Source organism: Brachypodium distachyon, chromosome 1 (genome assembly GCF_000005505.3).
Source record: "Brachypodium distachyon strain Bd21 chromosome 1, Brachypodium_distachyon_v3.0, whole genome shotgun sequence".
Lineage (NCBI taxonomy): Eukaryota > Viridiplantae > Streptophyta > Magnoliopsida > Poales > Poaceae > Brachypodium > Brachypodium distachyon.
This window is the reverse complement of record NC_016131.3, coordinates 11,965,759-11,991,027: the sequence shown is the minus strand read 5'-3', so window position 1 is coordinate 11,991,027 and position 25,269 is coordinate 11,965,759. Positions and strand designations below refer to the sequence as shown.

Below are 25,269 nucleotides of genomic sequence, written 5' to 3'. Positions count from 1 at the left end.
GACACTCAGCATCGGCGGCATCCCGACGCCGCCGGTGCCAACGGGCCGTGCCCGGACCGCCGCCATCAATGCCCACTAGTGGCACAGGTTGACGGTGGAGGAGCGCAAGGACCCCGCGTGGAACCGCGCCACCGGGGCCAACTGGGCGCCATTCTTCGCCGACCGCCACGCCATCAACATCGCCCGCTACGAAGGCCAAGGCGAGCGCCCACCGCCGGGTCGATTCAACATCGACGGCCGGCGGCGGTTCTGGAGCAGGCGCTCCGTGGTGACGGTGCTCGCGCACATTGCCATCGGCGATCACCCCCACCTGGAGACGCCCCCACCACCCCCCACCGGTACCGGCAGACAGGCACCGATACGGCGGCTCCGTAGCATCCCGCTCCCCCGGCTCCGGCTCTTCCCGCAGCGCCTCCTCGCCGACGCTGCGCATCAAGGAGGAGCCAGGGGCGTCTTCCCGCCGACGAGGGCCGGAGCCGCCTCGCGGCCACCTCCACCTAGTCTGGCCCAAGCCGGAGCCGAAGTTGACGCCGGCGCCGGAGCACGAGCGCCTGTTGCTCGAATGGCGCCAGGATGGCGACCCCGAGGATTTCCCGGGGCAGCGGGCGGCGGAGCGCGCCAACGAGCGCGAGGCCGAGGAGGCAAAACGCCTCGCCATGACGGATGCCGAGGCGTTGGTGTGGAGCGCCAAGGAGGCAGAGAGGGAGGCCGCCGAGAAGAAAAAGGCGGGGAAGTGGCCGGCACCGGAGGTGAAGACGGAGCCAATCGAAATCGGCTCCGACGACTCCGACGAGGCCTACCTCGCCTACTACAGCAACCTCGGCGACTTGGCGGCCTTTTTTTATTTTAGAATTATGTAATGAAAAAATTCCGCCGAATTTAGTTAAATTTCGCATACTTCATTTAAATTCCACCAAATTTAGTTAAATCTTGTATATTTTCAAATTTTGGGGGTTCTTATTGGGGACGCGGCTGGGTCACGACGGAACCCTACAAAAAAAATCCAACAACGCCTCTTAAATGACGTAAAAAAAGGCTGCGCGGGACGCCAAACGGGGGACGCGGCTGGATATACTCTTAGAGGTGGTAAAATGTCACCGGTCCGGACCAACCGAGTAGCGATTCCTGATCCAAAACAGATTCTGGCCTGCACGGGCCCAATAACACCCAGCACCATCCACAGCACCACACGTCCCCGACGCGCTTGGACGAACCCTAGTTGAGAAGTCGAAGAAAACGGCAGAGAGAGAACTCGCGTAAAGAGAGAGTGCAGACAGCGAAACCCTAAATCGTGGCACTGCCAAGGCCTCCATACGGTCCGATCGGAGATGGCGCCGTCGCCGCTGGAGAAGCTCAAGAGCATCTGGAACTCCCAGGTCATGGATGAGGAGCAGTGGGCCCTCAACTATGTATGTGTACCCATCTCCGCTCCCTATTATTGTTTTGCAATTCTTCCTCATGTTTTTTGGTGTGTGATTGCGCTAGTAATTGTAATTTCTTTCTTTAGTTCGTGCTGAACGCCGCTCTCGATTGCTTCCTTGCCTCCTTGGTCGGGGGACAATGATCTACTAAATTCGATTTAGGGTTCGACCGGATTGAGCGGGCAATTGACCTTGTGCGGCTGCACGTAGATGATGTAGATGCTTTTCTGCGGTCATAATATTCTTGTAACTAGTTCTCTTGCTGATTATTAGGGCAACTGTCTGAAGGCTAGGTTCTGGAGAACGAGGAAGCTTGTATATTAGTCTCCCGCTCCTCATTTACTTTTGTCACAGTGCTGAATGCTGATGGTTAATCTTTCATCCCTGTACTATTTCCTAATTATTATTTTCCAAAAGATGCTTACGATCTCTCATATAGATCATACCAGACACATTTCAGGCCACACCAACTTTTAGTACGGCACAAACGATTCAGATGGGAGTGGGTACAATTATGGTTGATTTGGCATGAAACAAATGATAGTGCACTATTGTAAGAAACATGTACACCCTCCGATCCATAACAAGTGTCGCCCAACACTTTTTATGGATTCTGGCAAAAAAAACACTTTTTATGGATCGGAGGGAGTAATTTTTAGTATGTTCAACGCTAGTATTGTGCTAGCATTAGTTAAACTTGCAAAAAATACATTTTAATCGTCGAAGTACTTGGGCTTGTCATTTGCTATCCTGCCTGTTCTTCTTTTATAGCTGTTGAGCTGTGCCGATTAGCCCTGCTTAGTTCATTGATTTGTTCATTGCAATGTAGATTGTGAAAGAGAAGCATCATTGTTTGCTGTTTCTTTTAATTCCTTTCCTGTTTTCCTGTGCCACTGGCTGCAATGCTTAAAACCAATTGCAACTTTGTAGGCTTGTTCCATCTCAGATATTTGAAAACCCACCAAATTCATCGTCATTATTGCCAGTTTAAGTAATGCCTACTGCCTACCAGACTTTGGATGCTAAGATGATGACCTCTAGAGTGTAACTATTTGTCAAAACATGCTAGGCTTTTGGGTCAGGAATCGCTGCTGAGCCGATGACCTTTTTAAGGTTGTTTTAGGCTTCTAAACTATGGTTAATAGAGCAGCATCAGGGCTGCCATCAGCTAACAATGAACCTGTTTTTCATTCAAATACTAGGCACGTTCAACATCCTCTCGCATCCCTGCCTTATGCTAGGAGTGGGCGTATGGTTTAAACTGAAAATTTGTTTTTGTTTTTTTCACTAAGTCATCCAGAAGCAGAAACCGAAACATGTACTAGAAATCGTCAACAAATCGGTTAACCAATAACTTGGTTTCTCATTAAACAGATATACAACTGAATCTGTAAATAATTGACAAGTGACAACAATATTTGAGAAACCCAAAGCAGATCAAACTCGGTCAGGAACAAGCGCAAGGATTTAACTGGAATTTGGAGATGAATTTAACCCAAAGTCCCCTGAAAACCCCTTAGATTTGTGTTCTGAGCACCACTGGATTGCCTTCTTGGAGGTTTAGTTATTTCAGATCCACCATGAGTGCAGCATCTGGACATTGGGAGAAATACAGGGAACAAAGGGAAAGTTGCAACTGAGAATAGAGTGCTGCGTAGGTGATTTGAGAAATCGGAGCAAAGGGAGGTGTTGGATATGTAAAGAATGAGATGTTGCTTGCAGGCCAGATCAAGCAATGTTGTCCATTTTGATGGAGTGGGAGCGCCAGCGGCTAGGCTTTTGGGTCGTGCTTGAGAATGGGGGGTGGCATGCATGAAGTGTGCAGGCAGCTCTTGTGTATTGGGCAAAAAGGCTGCAGCCCAAGTGTGCTTAGGCCTTATTGTTAGCAAGTGTGCTTGGGTCCATGTTCAAGACATATCAAGAAAACGTTGTGCATGCTATCTTCAAGTCTGTAATACCTCAACTGCATAACCAAACTATATATACTGACATAAAAGAAAACGGAGGCCACAGATGTAATGATGTATTGTCCGTGCCAAAGACCATAAGAAAATTGTTGTGCATGTGAGTTGCTTGATGTTGTGCAAGGCCACATCGTGACATCAGGAATGTGTTATTAGCATATTATTATTGTGTTAGTGTGGCTTCTGTGAGCTGTGACGGAAATACTGAGAATCCTGAATCTTTTTCGCAAAGAATGACAGAATCCTGTAACTTACCAGACTGTTACTACTGCGCTGTGCTAGAGTTTGTTTCTAAACACACAGGATACAACATTTATTTTAGATATATAGTGTAGTAGCTACCTAGAGCTGACCGGCTTGCTTTGTCTTATTGATCACATTGGCCAAAATTGACCATCCTGAGGATTGTGCTGTATGTGTCTGTGTGATAATCTCAAATGTGGCACCTTGAAAGTTCCAAATATTATGATGAGTTAATTTAAATATGTGTTATCCTTGTTGGGAGTCGAGTGTTCATTTTTGGTATTGAACCTTTGAACTAAAGTTTGAGCTATAGCAGACCAGAACCAAACATCCATTTTTCATGAATTAAAAGAAAGCATCAGATTTTCATGAAAAATGAGAAGATTATTACTAACAAAAAATAGAATCATCATTGACTGGATTGCACCATGTAAACTAATCTTTGATGCCCACTACCTACTAAATAATGTTTGGTTCTGGTCTGCTATAGCTCAAAGGGTGAAAACGGATCGGATTCGGTCAGATAGTACTCATACCGTATACTATTCCGTATTTTTTATCGGATTTGGAAACGGTGCGGATGTGGATTCGGACGCGGAAACGGATGATGCCGGATCGGAAACGGATAATGATGTGCGGATAGTGCGTGCATAGTAATAATAATAATAACTATTAAGTTCAGAATCATTTATATTGGACCTAGATACCAAACCGTGGCTAATATCACAAACCCACAAACCCACACTCATACTAATATACACACTCGAAGTTCAAGAAGCATCGATGGAAGTATACACACTGGAAGTTCAAACATAGTTGGACAAGTAAAAACGGATAATATCCGACTTAGTAGTGTTGGATTATCCTATCATAATTTTGGATAATTTGATATCCGCCGGATATATATCCTATACACGACCGGATAGTTATTTCTCCTCCAGTATCCTATACCTTCGGATTCGGAAACGGATTCGGTCAGTAATTATCCTAACCACCTTCACCCTTAATTAAATTATTGTTTGTTGCCTCTGATATACAGAAAGTGCTGAAGGCTGCGGGACTGTTTGCTGGATCCATCTTTGTGATGCGGAACTTTGGTGAACAGATGGCCATTTAAGGCTGCGTGTAGTTGTTGGACAGGGTAGTGGTTTCATTACATGTTCCTTTGTATGCCTTGTCATCAGGCTTTTGGAATATTTGTACTCAGGTTTAAAGCATTTCTGGGTATGGCTATGGCCTATGGGACAGTTATTTTCGTATAACAGTTGAGCACTTGCTTGTATTTTACAAGTTCAAACAGTTGTTACTGAAATTTTCTATTCACCATATAGGTGCACGCCTTATAAGTTGACGATGTGGACGCCTTAATTTCTGTTCCCCACGTCGCGCAGAGTCATCGTCTGGAACTCGTGGCCAACGAGTTGAGGTTTGGGATTGCAGCGCTGATAATAAATATATACTCCGTATATCCTGAGTTCACATAGGCAATCTGTCATGCGAACTCACGCAACGAACTCAGGGAATGTTCCATGTGAGTCGAATGTTAATTTTTGTCTGGATGTGCAACCGCCCTACTTTATTTGCACAATCTGTCATGCCAACTCACGTAACGAACTCAGGGAATGTTCCTTCTGAGTCGAATGTTAATTTTTGTCTGGATTTGCAACCGCCCAGCTTTATTTGCACATCTATTTATATTATATCAAATGTTTGCAAGCTCAAGCTGTCAAAAAAATATATTTGCAAGCCCAATATATAAAGTGTCCACATCATCGGCAACTTCCCACTAAGACTAATTTAATGTTTTGCAATCTAAACATGCAAAGTGTCGATCTAAATATGCAAAGTTTCTACATCATTATCAACTTCCACAAAAATTCATTTAATGTTTTGCAAGCTCAACATTCAAATGTTCACGTTATCATAATTTGATCGCACTAAGATTCATTTAATGTTTTGCAAGCTCAAAATGCAAAATGTCCACGCCATCATCAACTAAAGCGATCACTACTAAGATTCATTTAGTATTTGCAAACTCAACATGGAAAGACATTAACTCAACTAACTCCTAGCATATGCGTAGCCCAAGGAAAAACCTACATCATTCTCGGTGTGCCGCATAAACATAACATTTCAAGTCAAGGTACTCTCGTCACAACTCTTTTGCTCTACTACCACTTCATCATTCTAGAATGGGATACTTATAAGAAATATACATATGTAATTCAAAAGATGAGAATACTAAACCTCCATCGATTTGTCTAACTTTTAAAGCATGTCTTCTCATGCTCACAGTCACATCTTGAACCAACTATTGCATGATCATTCATTTGTCAATATTGATTATATGAAAAAGAGACGTCACATCTCCTAAGTTTTTTTGTGTGTTATTCTTGTGCAAGAAGTAACTCAAAGCAACGAACAACACCAGCCTAAATATATTTATTTTTTCAGCCACACGAGAAATTAGTCATGATTCATGAATATAGGCAAATCTGTATACCATATATGCACATTTGCATTCTCTCTTGAATTAATCATATCATGAGTGTCAATAATCCTATAATATTTATTTTGCTCCACTGCAATTCATTTTCTTTCATGTACAGACAGATGCGTTGCCCTTCGAGGCCTGCAACAACGCACGGGGTATCCACTAGTTTTAAAGGCTTGTATGTGCAGATATTATTAAGATGACGTGTAGATAAAACATAGAGTATGTGTTTGACTGAGTTCACAGTGTCCATCAGCGTTTCAACGTCAAGATGGATGGGGTCACCAAGCGGTGTGGTCGCGGCCCTATCCTACGATACGGCCGGACTTGATTCAGCGTTGTCCATTGACCGCTGAAAAAATTGACTAGTCCATCGCAACATTTTGCAAACAACAACTTGTGAGTGTATTTTGTGGTCCAGCGAAATTGCGACTCCCATCAACTTCATTCCCTCTCCGTCACAAAGAAAGTCTATGGAGAAACAGCGTTGCAATTTACAAGAAAATATTGCGGGGTTGTCCAAGGAATATTCCGTGGGAGGCAGGCCAGGCAGGCTGCTGCTTTTAAAAGCTCACTCATCGCCAGTTCACGAGCAAGAAGAAGAAGGAATAAGGAAGGAGGCACCTAGCAGGAGCAGGAGCAGAAGCGCCATGGCTTCCCTCTGTAAGCACTAATGCCTCTCCTTTCAGTCTGGTTCACCTCATTTTCTTTGCACTTCGCGCTAGACTAGATACTCAGTATCGGAATCAGCTATTGACCTGTAGCTCCTCTTTCTGAAGTTCGCTGTTGTATTCTCGCTCACATAAACTTTATTTCTAACCTATCTTTTTAAAGCTGCAAAGATGAATTTCGGAAGAATTAGCTTGTCCATGTGTCTTTTTTTTTCTTCTGTTGTTTTTGGTTTATTCATGTTTCCCCGAAGAATTAGCTTGTCCATGAATTTCTACACTGAGAAATGAAAAGTTCGTCTTTCTGTTCAACTGAATCAGAAACTCAGAATAGTTGCAGCTAATTAGTTACTTTTGATCGAGTGGCATCTTTGACAGGGCACATCTCTGTCATTGTCCTTGTACTTCTTGGAGGATCCGATGCCAATCCAGCTGCCCCTCCTCACCTGGACAAGAAGCCACTACAGACATTCAGACCTTACAACATTGCCCACAGGGGTGCCAATGGTGAAATACCCGAAGAAACTTCCGCTGCCTATTTGGTACGTACAGATTAGTCCTTGATTACCAACATCAAATTTTTCTCAAGTAGTTTTAAATAAAGTAATATCGTCAATTCCAATTAATTAATAAAGTGATATCGCCATAGTATCTGTAGATGGATACATTTTAATGACACATGAAACTCAACTGTACTAAGTGTTGACCTTATTAGTTAGTTAGTTTTTTGCGATCAGACCTTATTAGTTTACAGTATCCAAGAAGATTATAATATTTTCTATGGTAACACTGTCACATGCCCAAACACAATAAAAGGAATTTATCATAAAGCAATATCTTGGAGATCATGTCCAGATTATTAGTAGTATGTTACTTTGTACTGATAGAGATTCTTTGAAGACTGAAATTGGATATCTTACTCCAAACCTGAATAATATGCATTGGTTCTTGCAGAGGGCTATTGAGGAAGGTGCAGACTTCATAGAGACCGACATACTTGCATCGAAGGACGGGCATCTGATATGCTTTCATGATGTAACCTTGGATGCCACCACCAATATTGCAGAACACGCAGAGTTCGCTGGCAGGAAGAGAACCTATGAAGTCGAAGGAGCAAATATGACCGGATGGTTTGTCGGTATGCAAAACTGTGACCACCTCCTCCTGTTGCTTTTTTTTTGGCGCTGACCTCCTCCTGTTGCTATTCCTACATTTGTGGCTGTGGATCTACTTCTGACTTTGGAGTTCTGTTTGCTTCCAGTTGATTTTACTTTAAGTGAACTGAAATCACTGAGGGTGAACCAACGGTTCAAATTCAGAGATGAGCAGTATAATGGTAATAATTTATCTTCTCTGTTTCTTGCATTCTTAGTTTTTTCTGCATTACACTGCCTTAAAGAAGGTACTCTTTAGCTTCATATCAATAGTCAAATGAAATCAGGTTACTCTCACTTGTATGTAAGTCAGATGTCTCTTTATTGATTGATGTATCCATGCCCTAATAGTAATGTTCTTGGTTACTCTCAGTTGTAGTAGTAATGTTCTTAAACCTTTTTCCATTGCAACTGCTGATAATGTTGTCCTACTGTATTGCAGGGAAGTACAAGATTATTACATTTGATGAATATATCTTGATTGCACTCTATGCTGATAGGGTGGTGGGCATATACCCAGAGATCAAGAGTCCTATTTTCATCAACCAGCAGGTAGGTGATTTCAATATTCAACCTGATAAACTCCTGAGAATAGTTTGTTTACTGAAGAGAATGGACAAACTTTAAAGTCGAAATATTATTAGTTCCAAATATGATTATTGAATAATGATGTAGGTCAAGTGGACAGATGGCAAGAAATTTGAGGACAAGTTTGTCGACACGCTTCTCAAGTATGGCTACAAAGGCGAATACATGTCTGAAAATTGGCTCAAGCTGCCCCTGTTCATCCAATCTTTTGCTCCAACTTCGCTCATCTACATCTCAAAAATGATAAACTCTCCAAAACTATTTCTAATAGACGACACCACGGTTCGAACTCAAGATACCAACCAGGTAAAATCAGCAGTTAGTATGACTGTTTTTTCCTGACAAAGTTCATCACCAAAAACAACTTGTTTACATAGACACTTTCCAACATGCAGTCGTACAGTGAGATAACTTCCAATGGTTATCTCTCGTTCATAAGGAAGTATGTTATCGGCATTGGACCATGGAAGGATACAATTGTCCCCCCAGAGAATAAGCACTACTTAGGCCCTCCAACTGATCTAGTCGCACGAGCACATGCTCTGAATCTTCAGGTGAGTGATCTCTGATAACAATGGCACATGACCCTCTATTATATACTGGAGTAGTTGATGCCGTGTGGTGCTAAATCTTGATGCCTTGCAGGTCCATCCATACACATTCAGAAACGAGAACTCGTACTTGCACTTCGACTTCCATCAAGACCCTTATGCTGAATATGAGTATTGGCTCAGCGAGATCGGTGTCGACGGTCTGTTCACCGATTTCACTGGTAGCTTGCACAAGTACCAGGAGTGGACAACACCATACCAGAAGCAGGAAAAGAAGGATCATGGACACTAAGCTTAGGTCGCCAATACCGTATTTGTTCAGAGTTGTTTCATTGTTGTCATAACCAAGAATACTACCATTCTATGCAAGTGTTGCCAATAAATCACGGAAGTGCTAATGGTAGAGCTTCATAAATTCACGTGTGTTGTTGTTGCTACCAAAATTTCATCATACATGAGTTTTAAAAATATTTACCTGTTCTAAAAAATACTCCCTCTGATTCTAAATTCTTGACTAATTTGTCCAAATATGGATGTATCTATTTTTAAAAAGCGTCTAGATACATGTAATATTTCGACAACAGTTTAGAATCGGAGTGAGTACTTCGCTCCATAATAAGCGTCGTTGACTTAGTATAGTGAGTATAAAATTATTTATATATATATATATAGCCGCCATGACGACCCATGGCTGCCCTTCGCGGCCCTCCGGCCCGCGAGCCCACTCGAGCCCCCCTCCCCCGCCTGCGCCAAGGCTTTCGATGAAGATCACATCGGCGCGTACCTTCGGTCCGTGGAGCCAGCGCCGGACGCCCGGACTACAAGCGGGCGATGACGTCCGTGCCAGCTGCGAAACGGGACGCCGCCCCAGCGCGCCGGACTCGTGCAGTGGCCGGCGGTGGCTCGCCTCTCTCGCGGCGACATTCGGCTTCCAGTTCGGCAAGTCCTGTCTCACGGTCTAATCGATTTGTCCGAAAGCCTGTGTAACAGGCTAACAGGCCAGTTCTAAATTTTTAGCGTATGATGTACTTTCTGAAATCTGAAATGCAGCACGTGTTGCCTTTTTTCTGGTTGGTCTCCATTTGTCAAATTACATATGCTTTGTAGATAGGGACCCCTTGTCAGGCTAAGCTGGACATCCAGTTCCGCTTTGAAGGAAACACCCTAAATCTTATACCCTGACCTACCGACTCTGCTTGGCGAGCAGGCCCATTTGTCAGATTCGACACAAATTGATAAATGAGGTACATAATAAAAGAGAGTGAGCACTTAGGGTGTCAAATGTTCAAAAAATATTCAATGAGGGGCTTTGTGTAAATTTTATGCACACTTAGGTACGCAGTAAAATTTACTCGAAATTCTTTTTAAGAAGACCGTGATTGGGTCTGCTGCTGTTTATTTCAGAAAGACTGGGGCTGTGTTTGGTTTTGAGCCAAAATCTGATAGTTTGTTGTATGTTTGTTGTTGCCAAAAACATGGTTGTATGCACTAGTTCTTGTAATCGGTGTCGGTCTCGTGGTACATGGTACATGGAGTCTCAAGATTGGAATAAACGAGATTATGAGAATCCAACTACATACACAAGAATTATAGTTCTCTGCGGTAACCTCCAAGACATTGTGACTGTTACAAAATTTCGTTGGAATTATGGTAAAATTTCTGAAGTTTCGAATATTAAGATAATTTTTTTAATTACAAGTCAAATATTTCCATCCGACATCAATTCGATCCCATCCTAAAATGACCCGGGTTGCCCATTGTATTATTTCTCTGACTACACGGCTCCCCGACTGAAGCAACCGACATCGTTGTGGCAGCCATATGTGCCTTTAATAGCGTCGCCGAAGATGAAGCGACATCACCTACACAGTCTACAGGTGTTCATGCTTGAGCTCGTCGAGAGCTGAACACTCTTTGCTGAAATTTTCTTTGAATTCGACCAAACTTTTGCCAAATTTCAAATGGTTTTGCTTTTTCTTGGACAACAAAAAAATACTTATGTCTAAATTGACACCGATGGCCACTAAATTTAGTCATTGATATTTATGCGAATATAAAAATAAAAAAACTTCATTAGGTGACTATAAAAGTTAACCTAGAAATAATCACTCTTCTTGCCGATATTCCGAAATTTTTCTCCATGACTACATCTACCACATGTCTCCACACGCGCATTTTGCCGAGGCTGAAGGTTCTACTTCCGCCCGCTCCACAGCCCGACCCCGCCGCCCCGTCTCCGGCCGGTTATCGTGCGCTACGCCGCTACCTTCAATCGCGATGAGGAGCTCTCGGTACCGCGTGCAACGCCGCCGCCTCCTGCCTCCCCTCTGATACCCGTACCGCGTGCCAACGCCAACGTTCCCCTCCTCGTACCGCCGTAGGATCCTCGACTCCAAAGCCACGGCCTCCCACGCGCTCTACACCTCTCGGCTCCCCGCCCGCTCTCGGCACCCTGCCCACACCAGGATCAGCGCTATCACTACTACCAGAGGTAAAATCTCAGCACGGAATCCCGTTTATTATGGACCAGTAGATGCAAGCGGAAACCCTGCGTCTGTTTCAGAACTGTACCTGCATTCACGGCTTTCTCTCGTGTATCGTGTCAATTTACTTGAGTGCGCTGAAGCTGTTTGTAGATATGCCTGTTAGCAGAGTTCGTGTGCTTATTCTCTCCTCTACAGTGTTCCGTCGTGCTATGACTTTGGGGAATCAGACTCTTTATGATATTGTAGATGTAGTGCATAAATGGGCTCTCATACATCATTGTTTCACCCTGTAACTAGTTAGCATGTGTGCGTCAAAGCATGTACAGTGTACTGATTGAATCATGCGGAATCTAGGGCCAAGATACCTTTATAATTAAATGATATTGTGTGGATTGGTTGTTCTAGAAGAACTTGTTCTGCTATTACAATTAAGTCTATTTCTTGCTATCATAATTCATCCTGCATGATTTCTGGCAAATTTTACAAATTGCGTATAACTGGAAAATTTGGAAGTAGGAGCATGTAGTTCTCAGAATTAAGACCAATTTCCATTCTCATTTTTTTTCTATTAGATTACTATGTTTGAGTGCAAGATGTGTTTTGTACACTTAATTAATGCACCTAAGTTGCTTGTGGTAATGTCTATTACTCTGTTACAAGACATTCATCAGTTGCTTAATGTCCTGCTTAAGTTAGTTACTGCATGACTTCATTTGAATCGATCATACTTGTAACCTACCAAGTACCAATTTCTCAGGAGTTCACATGGTCTTTCTGCTTGGTGAATCACTGGTGGAGATAACATGTCAAGAAATCCAATAATATGCTTGTACTTATTGTTAGCAACATGTGCATGGGAAGTAGTAATGGAAAAATAATTATTTGTTATGTACAACAACACAAGAAATTTTATGTGTTGGCAAAATTAACTCCCCAGTCCTAGCCATTGACGCCCTGCAGCTTTCCTGTGTTCCACTGTACTGATTTGATTTCCGGCCACATTTAACAATACGAGCTACATTGCATAAGAGATACCAGCTCCTACAGCTTTCCAGTGTCTCAATACATATTCGTTGGCTTCAGCTAATTCTTTTCATTTATAACTTGTTTGACTTTTATCGGCTGCTTCTCATGTGCAACATAAGCTGCTATTTAGCCTCTCTTGATGTAAAGAGAGAGCACTCTTTCCAAAAAAATAAAAAAGTGAAGAGAGAGCGCAGACAATGAAACCCTAATCCTGGTCCTCCCAAGCCCTTGATACAGACCTATCGGAGATGGCGCCGTCGCCGCTGGAGAAGCTCAAGAGCATATGGAACTTGCAGGTCATGGATGAGTAGCAGTGGGCCCTCAACTATGTATGCATGCACCCATCTCCGCTCCCTATCACTGTTTTGCTATTCTTCTTCTTCGTGCTTTCTGGTGTGTGATTGCGCTGGTAATAATTGTAATTTCTATCTTTCGCGTGTTTCATGCTGAACGCCGCTCTCAATTGCTTCCTTGGTCGGAGGACAATGAGATCCCCTTAATTTTTATGTAGGGTTCGATCGGATTGAGCGGGCGATTGACCTGGTGCGCCTGTACGTAGGGGGTCTAGATGCTTTTGTGTTATCCTAATATTTGTCACAGTGCTGATGGTTAGTCTTTTTTTTTTTTGAAACAGTGGGCGCCCCCACCGATTTCTATTAGAGAAACCGCCCCCAAGTTTTACACCGAAAGGAGAACAAAAAAGAAAGGACAAAACAAGAACAAAATAACATAGAAGTCACTAGGAAAGCTACCACCGTCTCCCAGGTCATACGCAGACGACCCTGGCAAGACTTAAAATCTTCAGCAGAACAACACCCATACAGCCGACCAGAACTGGGAAGTGGAAACAATAAAGCAAAAGGGAGAAGAACACATCAGCACTGGAGGCATCAGTTCGCAGGTGCCCATCCATATCTTCTGGAGAGAGCTTCTGTTACCACCGTCTTCAGCATGTTCACCCCAGCTTCAAGTTTTCTTCAGTTTTGTTCTTTCTGCAAAATGATCCAGGAAGTCAAAAGATGACAGATCTGGAAGATAATACTTGCTGGATCATCAGGGTATTGTTTCTTGAAGCAGGCAGCATTCCTAACTTTCCAAATGGTCCACACCACGGCTGATCCCCCCACCAGGACCAGCGCCTGTTGGTCCACAGGAAAGGAGGCCACCCAATCACCCAGGAAATCACCAGCCCCATCTGGTGGTCTGACCAACTGGAAGGCAAATATCATCACCTGCCAAATACTGGAATAGCAAGTGATCTACAGTTTCATTCTGGGCACTGAAGTGACACTGAACATTTCCAGTCCAGCCTCTTCGCAGCAAGTTATCTTTGGTCAGGATACTATTTCTGATCATGAGCCAGATAAAGATCCTGACCTTTAGGGGAATCTTGATCTGCCAGAGGTTTTTGTACTGAAAGATGGCTGTAGCTCTCAATTGCAGATACATAGATCTGACAGAGAACACACCAGTCTGACCAATGTTCCACCTAACCGAATCAGGTTCAGAGCTCAGAGAAACTCCTTCAACAATAGTTCTAAGCTGCTCCCATTGTTCAGCAGTTTCCCCCCATAGACTCCTTCTCAGTCTAATACAGGAAATGCCTTCTAGCACCGTCTTTCTGAGAAAGATATCTTTGGAGAAAGAAATATGGAAAAGCCTTGGGAATCTGGAAGCAAGAGGCCTATCTTCAAACCATCTGTCCTTCCAGAACAACGTTTTCTCTCCATTACCAACACTACTACAAAACGGTCTATATGTCACGGCACATCAGTAACGGGTCCGGCGCGACCGTTACTGATGAACAGAGCGGGGTCTGCCCGTCCCCGCCCAGCCATACATCAGCATCATACCTCGCGAGAGACATCAGTGGCGGTCGATTAAGAGACGACCGTTACTGATGAACCACGCATCAGTAACGGTCGCCCTAACGCGACCGCCACTGATGTGTGGTACATATCAGTAACGGTCGCTCTCGGCCCGACCGTTACTGATGTGTAACGGGCCGTGTTAAAGCGACCGTTACTGATGTACCCCCTATTATTAGTAACGGTCGCCCAAGTCCCGACCGCCACTGATGAGGGTCGCGGTTTAAATACGCAGAACAGAGCCGCAGCTGGTCGTGCTGTGCGTCGTAACGGATCAGCTGCGGCCCTTCTTCCCCGGTGACGGCGAAGCCATGCCCAAATCGGCCGGCGGCGAGTCCCGCAGGTACCCCTCCTCCCTCTCCCTTCCTCCTCTCTCCCCCCCGCGCGCGCCGGCAGCCCCCATCTCCATGGCCGGCGAGCTCCGATCTTCGAGCCCGAAGCTTCCCTCTCCCTTGCGAGCTCTCTCTCCCTCCCGATCTATCTCACCAGCCTCCAATTTCTCTTTGAAGTTCCCCAATTTCAAATTTTTGAGCTCCGGCCGCCGGCCAAAATGCGGCCTCCTCGTCGTCGCCCGGAGCTTCCCTCTCCCTTGCGAGCTCTCTCTCCCTCCCGATCTTTCTCGCCGGCCTCCAATTTTTCTCCGAATGTCTCTAATTTGAAATTTTTAGTTAGCCCCGGTTAATTAACACCTTAATCCCCTTGTCAATGATTAGGCTAATTATTTTGCTTTGTGTTTTCTTGTGTATTGTGTTGTAGATCGAAGGACCGTTCTTGGATGTACGCCACGGAAAGAATCAATGCTCGATGGATAACCGAATGGACGGTCTTTTTTGGAGTCGCGAAAGGTGATATGGAATGAAAAGGACTTGTGATGATGTGTTGTCCATGTCGCAAATGTGGAAACACATGCATGATGAAGCCTGAAGATGTTCAGATGCACGTGCTAGCATCGGGTTTTGTGGAAGGTTATTCACGCTGGACTTGTCACGGGGAGGGTGCGGTTGATGTCGGTAGCGGTAGTGAAGATGATGATGTCCTGTGGTATGATCTGGCGAATGATTCCGAGGAAGAAACAAGGGTCGATGAGGAGGCTAATGTGGAAGGTGAAGGAGCTCCACGTGGCAGGATTGCCGAAATGCTAGATGACCCGTACCTACGGGACCAGCTGGAGGACCCCGAAGATGGGTTAGAGTCTGTTCAGTTCAAAAAATTGTTGCAGGACGCACACACACCCTTGTATGATGGAGCTGGCGAAGAAAACAACGTGCTCGAAGTAACGCTCGAACTTTTGAGGCTGAAGGCAGCATCATGCTGGTCAGACAAGGGCTTCACGGACTTGTTGAGTTACCTTGCTTCGGTTTTTCCACAGCCAAACAAGTTGCCCAAGAGCACATACGAGGCGAAGAAGATTACATGCCCGCTTGGATTAGATTGCGTGAAACATCATTCATGTCCAAACGACTGCATGGTATACATTAGAGAGTACGAGAACCATGAGAGCTGCCACATATGTGGTGCATCGAGATACAAGAAGAAAAACGATAGAGCTGGCGAAGACGATGGGGAAGAAGTGATGAAGGGCAGGCCGGCAAAGACTGTTTGGTATCTTACGGCAGGTGGCCGAGTTGAGCGTTGGATGCAGAACGTTAAGGACGCGAGGTATCTCGTCTATCACGATCCGGCGTAGGCTGGATTCGGTCCTGACGGGCACTACCATGTGGAGGAAGCTGGGGTCCCAAGACACCCTGCCGATGGGACTCAGTGGAGAAACTTTGACACGGCATTTCTAGATTTCGGGGCAGAGCCCAGAAACCTGAGGCTCGGTCTCAGCACTGACGGGATAAATCTTTTCGGAAACATCAACAACAAGCACAGCACATGGCCAGTGATCTTGTTTGTCTACAACCTTCCTCCATGGTTAATCATGAAGAGAAAGTACATCCACGTGTGCATGCTCATACAGGGTCCAAAGTAGCCGGAAGCTGACCTAAATGTGTATCTGCAGCTAGTGAAGGATGAGCTGAAGCAGCTTTGGAACCCTGGCAGAGTGGTTTGGGACGCAAACAGGAGTACTTCACGATGAGAGCAGCGCTTCTGACCTGCGTGCATGACTACCCCGCGAATGGAAATACTTCATGCCAGGTGACACATGGCTACAAGGCATGTACAAAGTGCGGGGAAAACACGACATCGGAGAAGTTGCCCGCTTCATCCAAAATTGTTTACATGGGCCACCGAAAGTGGTTGGATGCTAAAGACCCTTGGAGGGATGACAAGGAAAGGTTCAATGGGAAAACGGAGCACGGGACAGCGCCGAAGGAGAAGTCTGGTATGCAAATCCTCAAAATTGTGAACGATCTTGAAGTTGTCCCCGAAAAGATTGCTGCGAAGAAATATAAGGAACCTGAATGCGTCGTGTGGAAAAGGAGGTCCGTATTCTGGGACCTGGAGTACTGGGCACATTTAGAATGCCGCCACAGCATAGATGTCATGCACGTGGAGAAAAATGTATGCGACAGCGTGCTGGGGTTGTTGATGAACATTCCAGAGAAGACGAAAGATGGACCCAATGCACGGAAGGACCTGGAACTCATGTCTATCAGAAAAGAGTTGTGGGGCAAAGATCAAGTGTCGGCAGCCGACAAGAATGGTTTCGTGACAGTGACCACGCGGTGTCGTTTTGCATGTTACAACCTGTACAAAGACGAGTTGCATAGGATGTGCCAGTGCCTGCAGGGCATTAAAGTCACATCGAACTACTCGTCGAGCATCAAGCATCTAGTTGACATGAAGAGTCACAAGCTATCTGGCATGAAGTCTCACGACAACCATGTCATACTCACTCAGTTACTTCCAGCCGCAATCAGAGGTATCATGGAGCCGCACGTAAGGGAGACAATCATGAAGCTTTCTGACTTCTTTGACAGCATCTCGCAGAAGTCAATCACCGTTAGACGATGCCAGATACTGCAGGATAGTATGATACAGATTCTGTGCGAACTCGAGATGTTCTTCCCTCCATCATTCTTCGATATCATGGTCCATCTAATGATCCACATATGCGATGAGATCTTGTCCCTAGGGCCCTCGTTCCTGCATAACATGTATGGCTCTGAACGATACAGCAGAGTTCTGAAGCGCTACGTTTGTAACAGATCGCGTCCGGAAGGTAGCATCATGGAAGGCTTTAGGGCAGAAGAGTGCATCGAGTTCTGCACGGATTGGTTGGCCGATCAAAAATGCAACAAGTGCAAGGATTTAACTAGAATCTGGAGATGAGTTTAACCCAAAATCCCCTGAAAACTATTAGATTTGTGCTTCTGAGCACCACTGGATTGCCTCCTAGGAGGTTTTAATTATTTCAGATCCACTAGGAGTGCAGCATATGGACATTGGGATAGTGCGAACCAAACCAAGAGAGCTGCATTTGAACAATTATGAGAAATAGAGAGATGAAATACAGGGAAAAGGGAAATAGATTGCAACTGATAAGAGTGTGGCACAGATGGTTTGAGAAATTGGAGCGAAGGGATGCGTTGGATGTGTAAAGGAGATATTGTTGGCACGCCAGATCGAGCAATGTTGTCCACTATGATGGACTGGGAGTGCCGGCGGCTAGGCTTTTGTGTTGTGCTTGAGAGAATGGGGGAGTGGCATGCATGAAGTGGGCAGGCAGCTCTTGTGTATTGGGCAAAAGGCTGCAGCCCAAGTGTGCTTAGGCCTTGTTGTTTCCATGTATATTGGCCCTCTAGATTTTTTGGAGTAAATTTATTTTACTTTTTGTCGAGGGGAGATCCGAGATTTAGGGTCCATGTCTAAGACATCAAGAAAACGTTGGGCATGCTATCTTCAAGTCTGAAATACCTCAACTACATAACCAAACTACTGACATAAACGAAAACGGAGGCCGGAGATGTATTGTCCGTGCCAAAGAGCATAAAAAGATTGTTGTGCATGTGAGTTGCTTGATGTTGTCCAAGGCCACACTGCGAGACATCAGTAATGTTAATGTGTTACTAAGTTCTTATTATTGCGTTGGTGTGGCTTCTGTGAGCTGTGATGGAAATACTGAGAATCCTGAAACTTTTTCTCAAAGAATGACAGAATCCTGTAACTTACCAGACTGTTACTACTGTGTTGTGCTAGAGTTTGTTTTTAGAACATACAGGATACATCATTTTATTTTAGATATAGTGTATTAGGCTATTAGCTACCTAGAGCTGAAAGGCTCTCTTTGTCTTATTTAATATCAGTGGTCAAAATTGACCATCCTGAGGATTGTGCTGTATGTGTCTGTGTGAAAAGCTCAAATGTGGCACTTTGAAAGTTCCAAATATTATGACGAGTTAATTTAAAAATATGTGTTATCCTTGTTGGAAGTTGAGTGTTCATTTTTGGTATAGAACCTTTGAACTAAAGTTTGCGCTATAGAAGACCGGAACCAAACGTTATTTAGTAGGTAATGGGGGCATCAAAGGTTAGTTTACATGGTGCAATCCAATAAATGATGATTCTATTTTTGTCTGTAGAAATCTTCTCATGTTTCATGAAAATTTGATGTTTTAATATGTTAATTACAGTATTGTTTGTTGCTTCTGATATACAGAAAGTGGTGAAGGCTGCGGGACTGTTTGCTGGATCCATCTTTGTGATGCGGAACTTTGGTGAACAGATGGCCATTTTAGGCTGCGTGTAGTTGAGAAGGGTAGTGGTTTCCTTACATTTTCCTTTGTCTGCCTTGTTATCAGGCTTTTGGAATGTTACCCAGATTTAAAGCATTTCTGGTTATGGCTATGGGACAGTTCTTTTCCTATAACTGTTGAGCACTTGCTTGTATTTGATAAATTCAGACTGTTGTTAGAATTTTCTATTCATCGACATGGTACACGCCTTACAAGCTTCCGATTGTGTCAAATTGTTGGTCTCTACTTATAATTTCTGTCTGGAACTCGTGGCCAACGAGTTGAGGTTTGGGATTGCAGTGCTGATAAATAAATACTCCTATATATTTTCTGAGTGCACATAGGCAATCTGTCATGTCAACTCACGAAACGAGCTCGGGCATGCGTTCAGAATGTTAATTTATGACTAGATATGCAACCACCGAACTTTATCTGCACATTTCAGAAGCTAGTATTTACAAATATTATTAAGATGACGTGTAGATAAAACATATGTTGACTGAGTTCAGACTTCACAGTATCTTTCAAGTGCACAGTGTCCATCAGGCAGGGAGCGTTTCAGCATCAAACAGGATGGGGTCACCCAGCGGTCCTATCCTACGACTACGATACAGCCGGAGTTAAATCAGCGTTGTCCATTGACCGCTGAAAATTTTGACTAACTTGTCAGTGTATTTTGTGTTGGTCCAGCGAAATTGCAACTCCCATCAACTTCATTCCCTCTTCAGGCATAAAGAAAGAAACCACGCGGTGGAGTCTCAAAGAGAAGTCTATGGAGAAATAAAAATAAAGCTGGGGGTGTCCAAGGAATATTCCAAGGCAGGCCAGGCAAGCTGCTGCTTTTAAAAGCTCATCGCCAGTTCACGAGCAAGAAGGGAGGGGAAGGGAGGACCGAAGGAGGCACCTAGCAGAATCGCCATGGCTTCTCTCTGTAAGCACGAATATATACCTCTCTCTCTTTGAAGCCTTATTCACCTCATTTTCTTTGCACTTCGCATCATCTCCCTCTCCTCGGCAGCATTAGTTCGGTTATAATCATATGAGATACTCAGTATCCGAATTAGCAGCTGACTTGTAGTTCCTTTTCTGTAAGTTAGCGCTGATGTACTCTTGCCCACGTAAGCTTTACTTGATACTTATCCTTTTGAAGCTGCAAAGTTGAATTTCGGAAGAATTAGCTTGTCCATGTATTGCTACTAGGCTGAGAATGCAAAGTTCCTCTTTCTGTTCAACTGAATCAGAAACTCATGTAGTTCGATCTGTCTTGAATAGTTACAGTTACTGACGGCCGAGTGCCATCTTTGACAGGGCGCATCTCTGTCATCATCCTTGTACTTCTTGGAGGATCCAATGCCAATCCAGCTGCCCCTCCTCGCCTGGATGTAAACCACAAGAGGCCACTACAGACATTCAGACCTTTGAACATTGCCCACAGGGGTTCCAGTGGCGAAATACCCGAAGAGACCACTGCTGCCTATTTGGTACCTACAATTTATTCCTTGATTACTAACACCGAAATTTTCTCAAGTAATTTATAGATAAATTGATATCGTCCATTCCAATTAATTAAATAAAGTGATACCACCATCGTATCTGTAGATGGATAGATTAATGACACATGAAACTCAACTTTACTAGTATTGACCTCATTAGTTTACATTGTCCAAGAAGACTCCATTCCAACTAAATAAATGAAGTGATATCCCCATAGTATCTGAATACATTTAATGACTCCATTCCAACTACATTAGTTTACATTGTCCAGGAAGACTATAATCTTTTTTATGGTAACACTGTCACATGCCCAACCATAATAAAAGGAATTATATGTTAAAGTGGTATCTTGGAGATCATGTCCAGATTATTACTTGTATGTTACACTTGTACTGTTAGAGATTCTTTGAAGACTGAAATCCAATATCTTAATCCAAACCTGAATATGTGCATTGGTTCTTGCAGAGGGCTATTGAGGAAGGTGCAGACTTCATAGAGACTGATATACTTGCATCAAAGGACGGGCATCTGATATGTTTTCATGATGTAACCTTGGATGCCACGACTAATATCGCAGAACACACAGAGTTAGCTGGCAGGAAGAGAACCTATGAAGTCGAAGGAGCAAATATGACTGGATGGTTTGTCGGTATGCAAAACTGTGACCACCTCTTTCTGTTACTATTCCTAATTTTGTGGCTGTGAATGTACTTTTGACTTTGGAGTTCTATTGGCTTCCAGTTGATTTTACTTTAAGTGAATTGAAATCGCTGTGGGTGAACCAACGGGCAAAATTCAGAGATCAACAGTACAATGGTAATACTTTGTCTTCTCTGTTTCTTGCATTCTTAGTTTTATTGCATTACACTGCCTTAAATACTCCTTATCTTCATATCAGTTGTCAAATGAAATCAGGTTACTCTCAGTCGCATGTAATTCAGATGTCTTGATCTTTATAAATTGCCCTAATAATAATGTTCTTAAACCTTTTTCCATTGCAACTGCTGATAATGTTGTCCTACTGTATTGCAGGGAAGTACAAGATTATTACATTTGATGAATATATCTTGATTGCACTCTTTGCTAATAGGGTGGTGGGCATATACCCAGAGATCAAGAATCCTATTTTCATTAACCAGCATGTAGGTGACTTGAACCTGATCAACTCCTGAGAACAGTTTGTTTACTCAAAAGAATGGAAACTTTAATGTCGACATAATTCTATATTAATTCCAAAATATGATTATTGAATAATGATGTAGGTCAAGTGGTCAGGTGGCAAGAAATTTGAGGATAAGTTTGTCGAGACGCTTCTCAAGTATGGCTACCAAGGCGAATACATGTCTGAACATTGGCTCAAGCAACCACTGTTCATCCAATCTTTTGCTCCAGCTTCGCTCATTTACATCTCAAACATGACAAACTCCCCAAAACTTTTACTAATAGACGACACCACGGTTCGAACTCAAGATACCAACCAGGTAAAATCAGAGTATTACTGTTTTTGACCAAGTTCATCACCCAAAACAACTTGTTTACAAAAAAACTTTCCAACAAGCAGTCCTACAAGGAGATAACATCGAATGGTTATCTCTCGTTCATAAGGAAGTATGTAATTGGGATCGGACCATGGAAGGATACAATTGTCCCCGCAAAGGATAACCACTTAGGCCCGCCAACTGATCTAGTCGCACGAGCGCATGCTCTGAATCTTCAGGTGAGTGATCTTTGATAACAACGGCATATGTACCTCTATTACATACTGGATGCCAAGTAATTGGTCTTAAATGGTAGTAGCATGCTAAATCGTGATGCCTTGCAGGTCCATCCATACACATTCAGAAACGAGAACTTATTCTTGCACTTCGACTTCCATCAAGACCCGTATGCTGAATATGAGTATTGGCTCAGCAGGATTGGTGTCGACGGTCTGTTCACCGATTTCACTGGTAGCTTGCACAAGTACCAGGAATGGACAACACCGTACCGAAACAAGTAAAGAATGTAGAGACCCTCCTGCATGAGATTTCCTGCATGCTGAAGGATCATGGATACTAAGCGTAGGTTGCCAAGCCTGGATACCGTATTTTTTTAGAGTTGTTTCATTCTTGTCATAACCAAGAAAAAGAATCCGTACTGCCATTTCTTATGTAATTGTTACCAAAAAATAATGGAAATGCATTTTCAAGAAAAAGAGAGCTCTATAAAGTTTCTTGTTCATGTCCTTCGACATCGACTCCAAATAATGGGAGTAGGATGGAAAAACTGAAGCAGGCCAACTGAGTTAATGAGTAGGCGTGAATGGACGATGTTTTACGAATTGTAAACTTGTAATGTATTACTTTCTTCGTTTCTAAATATAAGATGATCTAGTTTTGTTCTAAGTCAAACTTCATAAATTTTGACAAAGTTTATAAAAATCTACCATGAATAAGTTTGACTTAAGATGAAGATAGAACATTTTATATTTAGAAACAGAGATAGTAACAGTTCCGCGCTTGTCACAATGCCCCATGCATGGGTTAATTTTTAAGGGATGAGCAGTTTTCACAACCATGTCGGCCCCAATCATGGGTGCTTAGGAAAGGACGTACATACAGGAACTACTACCTCCGATTCTAAATTGTTGACAAAATATTACATGTATTTAAGAATGGATACGTCCATATTTGAACAAATTTGAGACAAAAATTTAGGATCGGAGGGATTAGTTGACACTTTTGAGATGTGATGGGAAGATATTGCTTCGAGAAAAGAGAATGGGGGGAGGTTTCCCGCCTGAATTTATGTGACTTCAAAGGTTTCCCGCCTGAATTATGTTACTTCAAAGGTTACGCCCCACCTGCAAGGAGTATATGGATCCAAGACAACGTCTCCAAGGAGCCCAAATACTTTAGAGAACAGAGAGAAAAGCACCAAGTTCCAAATCCTGATGCCAGTTTAGGCCTACAAGTAAAACTTCGATTTTCTTTACATTTTGACAGAAAAACCAAGTGACACAATGGTGTGGTATATTTCTATCAAACACAATGTAAAACGTGTCATTTTGTCAAATCTTCTCAAAAAAGAAGAAGAAAGGGGTGTGCAAGCATATGCATCCGAAGATAGGCCAGTAATTCATCGCACGTCTGGGCACCAAATCGGAGTTCTATACGCATTGCTGGGCAGCAAACTGCCGTTGGGTGCATGAACTGGATGCAGGCCAGGCTTTTTTAAGTCCTCATGATAGGGAAAAGGTGCCCGATGTTTTGATGAGAAGGTAGCTATCGATTATGGTGGAGGTCGACGTTGACGAACCGACTACAAACGTGCGAGACGTTGCGTCTTCGCGATCGCTACACCAACTTCCGAGGTTATTGACCATGCCGGAGCTAGATCAACCTGATCACGAAGGATCAATTCCTGCAAGCAACCGAAGAACTAGCAAGAATGATAGATGCAATCAAGATATTGCGAATAAAGATGAAGTTTTTATAGATGGGATTCTGCAAGCACGTAGTACAGAAGGTCGATTTGACACTTGTGCCTATGTCGAAGATTAACAATGGCTAAGTCTTAAACTAAACAAAATCCAAGTCTAAACGATGAACTAGAAGGGATGTATGCGGCCAGCCTTGGGAAGTGGGCCGAATCCTTTATAGGTCGGTTTAGATGGGCCTGGCCCAACTTGAGGTGACGCAGCATCATATCTTCACGTGGACGAAAATATGAATTGGAAAACTCTATATGTCGCCCACGTCTTCATCTCTCCTTTGGTGGCTTCAAAGTTCTGAAATGTTACGTTGCGGCATCATCTTCAATTCTCACGCGCTTGCTGCCATCTTCTCCATGCGTAATCATGCTCCAGTGCTTGTCCTTCTCATCCATGCTAGGTTCATCATTCCTAAGTGTAACAAACACATCTGATTTAGGCAGCATCATATTCTCATATATGGAAGGAATCGTTCCAAGAAACGAAAGTACTTGATAGTTAAATTGGCGTGCACGAGCTCTTGTGAGAGGTCCTTGTATTGTGACTGTAGGTGCAGCGGTTGTATCAACATGAGGATGTCCTCGTCACCTTAGGTCATTGTTACTAACAAAAGGATTTTCTTGTTTAAAAAAAGACTTTTCAGCTTTTTTTTTCGCTAAAAAAAGGTTTTTCAGCTTTTTGCACTGCTGTGATATTTTTTCACGCGTGGCGTGGAATCTAAATTCGTACAGACCTTTTGCCTTGACGGCAAAAACGAGAACACAATATATATTCTACTTTTTCTGACCCATATTACTTGTCCATGTATTTAGACGTTTTTTAAATCTAAATACATTCATATTTGGATAAATTTGAGACAAGTAATATAATCGGAAATAGTACTAATCCTATAATCCGAGCCGGATGAACTTTCTGATCCCGTGGACCGAACAAAAGACAACATGACGAACGAACTACCAAAATCCGACGTCTTTCCCTATTCCCATGCAGTCCCACCCAATACGATTCGGATATGATCAGTACTCCGTACGCACTAATTTCTCCGAACCCACTACGACTCGGATCTTAATTTTGTTCTCAATAAATAGTTGCTACGTGAGCAGCAACCCAAGGACGTACACAAAAGAACCGCGCGAGAGATCGATATAGCTAGCTAGC

General features: G+C 43.5%; 1 protein-coding gene, 1 long non-coding RNA gene and 1 pseudogene across 2 annotated transcripts; all 3 read left to right on the top strand.

Annotated features, from left to right (window-relative positions):
* Positions 1-1,174: 1,174 nt before the first annotated feature.
* LOC100836735 lies at positions 1,175-4,982 on the top strand. Its single transcript, XR_002962549.1, has 2 exons — positions 1,175-1,409; positions 4,668-4,982. It is a non-coding gene; the product is annotated as a mitochondrial import receptor subunit TOM5 homolog (long non-coding RNA).
* Positions 4,983-6,623: 1,641 nt separating this feature from the next.
* LOC100836423 (glycerophosphodiester phosphodiesterase GDPD6) lies at positions 6,624-9,551 on the top strand. Its single transcript, XM_003562254.4, has 8 exons — positions 6,624-6,785; positions 7,169-7,332; positions 7,745-7,928; positions 8,052-8,126; positions 8,387-8,496; positions 8,620-8,838; positions 8,928-9,086; positions 9,178-9,551. The coding sequence occupies exons 1-8, from the start codon at positions 6,773-6,775 to the stop codon at positions 9,373-9,375; spliced, it is 1,122 nt and encodes a 373-aa protein (XP_003562302.1). The 5' UTR covers positions 6,624-6,772; the 3' UTR covers positions 9,376-9,551.
* A 1,675-nt stretch (positions 9,552-11,226) lies between these two features.
* Positions 11,227-22,833, top strand: LOC100835809 (annotated as a pseudogene).
* Positions 22,834-25,269: the final 2,436 nt, after the last annotated feature.

Bases quoted from the DNA above. Each gene is read 5' to 3' on its own strand.
- LOC100836423 (XM_003562254.4), top strand. The intron at 8,127-8,386 runs GTAATAATTTAT...ACTGTATTGCAG, and splicing joins CAGAGATGAGCAGTATAATG to GGAAGTACAAGATTATTACA. The intron at 9,087-9,177 runs GTGAGTGATCTC...GATGCCTTGCAG, and splicing joins CACATGCTCTGAATCTTCAG to GTCCATCCATACACATTCAG.